The 6,000-nt window shown below is 46.0% G+C and overlaps 1 protein-coding gene across 1 annotated transcript in view; it reads right to left on the reverse strand.

Annotated features, from left to right (window-relative positions):
* The window catches only part of XXYLT1 (xyloside xylosyltransferase 1), a 141,214-nt gene extending 138,458 nt beyond the window's left edge, over positions 1–2,756 (reverse strand). Inside the window, exon 1 of the mRNA XM_004675418.2 lies at positions 2,194–2,756. Within this exon, the coding sequence (XP_004675475.1) occupies positions 2,194–2,697 (504 nt within the window). The 5' untranslated portion in view covers positions 2,698–2,756. The remainder of the gene's footprint in view (positions 1–2,193) is intronic.
* Between the last annotated feature and the right edge of the window lie 3,244 nt (positions 2,757–6,000).

The following is a 6,000-nucleotide window of genomic DNA, read 5'->3' on the forward strand; positions in this document are numbered from 1 at the left end:
TTGGTGCTAGGGGAGGATGCACTGGGGCTCTGGAAGGATTTACCAGTAAGATAACATTTATGCTGAGACTGAAAGCAAGGTAGCAGTTCAGGGGGGTGGGGGGCGGTAGGGGTAGAGGCTTACTCCAGGCAGGGGAGAAGTGTGTGAAGTGGTACCTGCCGGAAGAATATTCTGTTCGGGAGTACTTCCAATCTGAGCAAGAATTAAGTCACAAATGAGACAAACCTTTAGGATCACATATTTAAAGGAAAAAAGAACACATTCTGTCACAAGCAGGAAAGAGATTCAAAACATATAAATTTTTTAAAAGTCATAGGAGCAATTTTATGTTAGAACCGACAAATGCACATCTGACCACAGCCATCCCTCTAGAGTTCCCCGGGTCCTCATGCCTTTTTCCCCTCTGCTGGGAGCAAAACCCCCCAAACCCCACCTTTAACTGGTACACTGCCTTCTGATCTCAGCATAAGTTATGTCCTTGATAAATCTTTCCTGATTCATAGCACCAGTACTTCTTAGTAAGATTTATCACAGCTATATGATATTATATATAATCATATACAGAGTATATATGATACTTATTATTAATTACATCATGATATTATTACATAATTATTGAATGAGCTATTTGCCTACCTTGCTAGGACTGATGTCAGCAGGGATGGTGTCAATTCCCTCAGGTCACCTGCAGCTGCCTCCAGGCCCTGAGAGCCCATTATGGCTGTCAGACTGAGTCCACATAGAAAGGAAGTTGGAAAATGAAACAGGCTCTACAGCTCTCCATTTCTCACCACCCAACTCTCCCCCCAGCCCCCTCCATCATAGCACCCAAGGACTGTCCTGCCCAGAACAAAGGAGCTATCAGGCCAGGGACTCCATAGGTGGACTTCAGGCGATCAGAAGTCAACAGATCAGAAGTCAACAATCCAGGTGTCCTGGAGCTTGAGGAGAACTGGGCACAGACTGTCCCCAGAGTGTGGGGACATTTTGAGGGGAGATGAAAACTGAGTAGAGTGGTCAAGAGTCCAGAAGGAAGGACATTCTGGGCAAGACTTCAGCTTGTGTAAAGGCGTATTCACTCTAGTTAAGATCTAAGCAGCACACAGCAGTGATGAGGCTGCAGAGGAAGGCCACACCCGTACACGGACAATCCTCCCCAGAAAATGGGACTTGATTCTGGCAACAAGGGGCAGACCCTGTGACCCTGCAGAATTCTGGCAGCAGCTTCCCTTTGTCGCTCACAGAGCACACTACTCTTGCCTTGCTGCTTCGCCTCCTGCCAATTTCTGTCTCCTTCTTCAAGAACACTCTCTACTCCCATCCAAAAATAAGATCTTGGATCCCCTCTTTGCCACTGAGGTCAAAATGAGGCAAGCAATTTGACTGAGATAATAAGCACAGGAACCCAACCCTGACAAGCAGAGCCAGGAGGTGAAGAGAAACTATGCGGGGAGAGAGGTAAGCTTCCTGGGAAGCAGGCTGTCGGCCTGGAGCACGAGGCTGAGCTCTGCTCTATCTCCCCAGATCATGACTAGACTTCTCCAGCTTTCCCTTCTTTCCTTGGAGAAAGCCACAGCTTCTCTAAAAAGGTAGGAGGTAAGGAAGAGGCGCACAGAGAAGGGATGGGATGGTTCAGACTGTATGGACTGAGGTTTGGCAGTTGCGTCTGAAACACCTTAAGACCCATGAGAACTAAAACTGCAACTTCATCAGTTCGAGTAGCCTCCATAATAACCTTTCCAGCAGATTCTGCACAGGAAGAACACAGATTCCTTTAAATGACCTGCTCCACCTCAAAAGTCAGACTGAGCAGAAAAAGCGGTGTCCCCTCGAAAGGCACCGCTGAATACTACCGCACAAGCAGAGAGGGGGCGTGCCTATTCTTGAGGAGCAGCACTTACAGAGCGGTCTAGGTAATCCGTTAACACGCAGCTGCCCACCTGCACCTGCCGAGTGCCTCTGGCTTCCAGACACACACCCGGAAGATGCCTCCAGCGTGCTGGGGAGGCCCCTTTCGGGCTGGGAGGTGGGAAGTATGAGGGGTCAGGCTTCCACAGTCGGTGGCAGTGTGCAGCACAACGACAACCTCCTCCCGGATGCTGGACCTTGAACTGGCCCCTGGGCCCGCCCCAGACCCGGGAAGACGCGGACCGCCCGGCAGGAGTGTCCAGCTGTGCCGCCCCCCCAGCTCACCTTGCACTTGAAGCCCGCGGCAGGCGGCAGCAGTTCGCGTAGCACAGCCTTGGCCACCTCGCGGCTGGCCTCCTCGCTCACGAAGTGCAGGTTAAGCACCTCGTGTGCCTCGAACTTGGCGAGGCGCAGAAGGGAGCGGAGCGCCACGCGGGCCTTGGCCTGCAGCGCCGCGTTGTGTTCAGCCTTGGTGAACATCATCAGCAGGTGGTAGTCCACCGGCCCGGCCCCGCCACCCTCCAGGCTCTTGGCCTTCGCGCCGGGGGCCGGCGCCACGGAGCCCCGCGCCAGCTCCAGCGCGGGCGGCGACGGCGCGGCGGGGGACCCGGCGCGGGCCTCCTTCAGCCTCTTGGTGGCGCTGGAGAAGGTTTCCCGGCCAGAGCCGAGGTAGTAGAAGGCACTGACGGCGAGCGCCGCAGCCAGCAGCAGCGCGCAGTAGTGCGAGCGCACAGCGCCCAGGCGCGCCATGGCCCGGACGCATTGGGGCCCGCCCCGGACAAGACCCATGCGCCTCGGAGCCGCGGCCCGAGCTGCCGGAGACAGAGCCGAAATCCGCACCGCCGCAGCCACTTAATCGCCCCGGCGGCGGGCGGCGGCCATGGCGGAGGCGGAGCCGCCCTGCCCAGAGCCAATCCGAAGGTGCTGATGCGCGGGAAGGCGGAGCCAGGACTGCCTGGCCGTCGCAGGGTCCTAGAGCGGGAGGGATTAGCGTCAGGTTGGCCCGCGTGGTGGCGGTGACAGTCTTTCTTTCTCAGCGTGCGGGGAAGCCATGGTGATAATCAGATGCCCGCGGCTGTCCATCCGCGAAAACTGGCCCATTTTAAGTTTTGAAACTCAATGCAGGACCTAAGGCTAGCCAAAAAATAAGTAAATTAATAAGCCTAATTTGAACGAACAAAGAGGGAAACGTTTTTATCACTATCCGTTTTGTCCTAACTTTTGAAGCTATTAAGACCTCTCACCATCCCCTCACAAGTTGGAAACTAGTTGTCGGGGTAAGATATTTAAACTAACAAGTTCTACGAGCGATAGAGTAGGTGAAAACTGCCTCCCTATCCCACTTGGCATTCCTGAGGTCCACTAGAGGAACTGGGAAGATGTCCTGGGAGGGAACCCAGGAGCCCAAAACTTCCAAGAACAGAGAGACAGCCCTGAGCGGCCTAGGTTTACAGGGATTAGAGGGGTCAGGTTGTGATATTTTTATTATTTTGTATTTTATTTTCCTATACTTTTAAAGTTTCATTATATTGTATCTTTTTAAGAAATAGATGGATGTATTTTAACCTTTTCTAGGAAGTCTTAATTTGTACCAGGTATTCTGGCAAAATCTTACCTGAGATACACTGAAGTAACCTACCCAAAGTCACATATTGGCAGTTTTGGTACTGCCAACTATATAAAAATTCAATTAAGTAAATCTTTTAAGGGCTGATAATATACCATATTGCTTAAGTTAAGTCACCCAAATGGTGTGCAGGAGAGGAAGACGGAAGGCATGGACAAAGCCAGTTTGATCTTTCACCAGTTTAATAATGCCCTGCCATTATTTCTCAAAGTAGAGGTGGAGTACACCTCTACAGTTCATCTCATTTTTAACTCTTGTCCTTTCCAATTGAAATAACACTTTCTGAAGAATTATCTGAATGCAGGCCTGATTAGAAATATATCATTCATGGGGGTGGGGAGCAGACTCAATAGCAGCGTTTACTTGAGGAACAGGCTCTTTATCCCAACTCCAAAAGGTAAAGGTATTATTCCTCCTTTCTAATTGAGATTGAGAATTTCCCAAAATTTAGTGAGCTAATAAGTTATGGAGACAGGATCACAACCCAAATCTTAAATCTTCCAAATACTAAATTTTTAGACGATGTTAGTACTGAAGGCAGTAATTTTAGCTTTGAGTTGTATTTTACCACACCCTTTCCTAGATAACTATGATTAAGGGAACAAGCTCTGGAGTACACTGTCTAGGCTGGAAATCCAGCAATCTAACAACACTCAATTTTTTAAGGCCTCAGACAAGCTACTTAATCTGAGTTGCAATTAATCATCTAGAAAATGGGGCTAATAATATCACCTATGCCTCATAGGACTTGAAAGACAATGAAGAGCAGAACGGTGCCCAAACAGTAAAAACTATGCAATAAGTACCACTCCTGTTAAGAATCCTAACCAACAAATATCAGGATAAGTTAACCTGCAACTTCCTATATTGCTGATAGTGAAAACAGTGACTAAAATAATGCTGTCATTAAAATGTATTCAAAAAACAAGTGGAATTAAAAAAAAATAACAAATGAAGGAAGAACCTATACTCAACAGACATATCAGCCAAATGCAATGTAGGGAATTTACATAAATTTTGACTTGAAGAGTAAAATTTTAAAAATATACTTGAAACAACTAAGAGAATTTGAATATACAGTTTTATATATTTTTTTAAGATTTATTTATTCATACAGAACTGGGGTACAGGCCAGAGATGTGGAGGGTGAGAGGATTCACCAGTCAGAGTGGGGGGCAGAACAGGCAGGTCGACGAAGTACACTGCTGAGGAGAGCAGAGGACTGGTCAGGAGAGGTCTGCCACGCCATGTGGATCTCCTCCAGGGCAGGCGGGGTAGGAACTCATGCTGAAGTGGCTTAAGCTTCTTAGTGCAGTGCTTTAACCCGCTGCGCCACCAGGGAGGGCCATAGTTTTTTATTTTAAGGAAGTGTGTTACGGTGCAATTTTTAAAGAGTCCTTAGAGACACATGTCAAACAATTTCATCACTAAATATCTGGGATTTGATTAGAAAAAAATCTGAGGAAAGTGAGAAATGGGAGCACAGGTAAACAGTGTTAGCTATGAGCTACTAGCTTTAAGGTATTCAACTTCTGTAGATGTTTGAAATTGCACATTTTTTTTTAATTTCTAAAACTGATGTAGAATACTAAAGGATTTGGAATTTTTTCCCATCTACTAAGTAAAAACAGGTAACAAGAGTATGATCCCACAACATGTGTATAAATACACATCCCATGGTCTAGAAGAACACATGCAAAAAGTATATTTTCCTTTCAATTTCATCCAGTAAAATTTCCTATAATGAACATGTTCTAAAGTCTACCTTGCTCAAAACAGTAATCACTAGCCACGGAACTGGTGAGCTCTTAAAATGGGGCAATGCAACAGAGCACCTGAACGCTCAATTTCTTCTAATTTTAATTAACTTAGATTTCACGTCACATTTGGTATATATACACCAAACTGGACCACTTAAGCAGATGCTGAAATTCTGGATGATTATCTTCTTTTAAAATTATCATTATTTAAACATTTTTCTATAGAAAAAGTATTGTTTTGCAATAAGAAAAATGGCTTTTTTTAATTTAAAACATGCACTATCTCTGACAGTACAGTTTATACAACTGTTCTGAAAATATTAAGTGGAATAAAGCAAGTTACATAGGAAAGTTTTATGTGCCTGCTTTCAACTAACTTATATTGGAAAGGCAAGAGCAGTCAATTCACTTTCAAATCTGTTCTTTCATCCCTCTATTTCTTTAATTTCAACTTGCATTTAAACATGTTTTTGTTTACTGAAAGGACTGAGTGGGAATGAGTTTCTAGTCAAACAAGATGTCGCTCACAATGGGAAAAACACAGAGCTAGAGAAAAAAATAAAGTCCTCTTTTTTTTAGTTAATGAATTGGGAATCACACAGCCTAGTGATACAGAAGAAAATATTAAAAAGATCTAAATGGATGTCTTGATTGAAGCAATCAGCCTCCAGGATCAGTCTGGACTGCGTGACAGTTAACAGGTAT

This window comes from Condylura cristata, unplaced genomic scaffold (assembly GCF_000260355.1).
Source record: "Condylura cristata isolate star-nosed mole 26May11 unplaced genomic scaffold, ConCri1.0 scaffold00003, whole genome shotgun sequence".
NCBI lineage: Eukaryota > Metazoa > Chordata > Mammalia > Eulipotyphla > Talpidae > Condylura > Condylura cristata.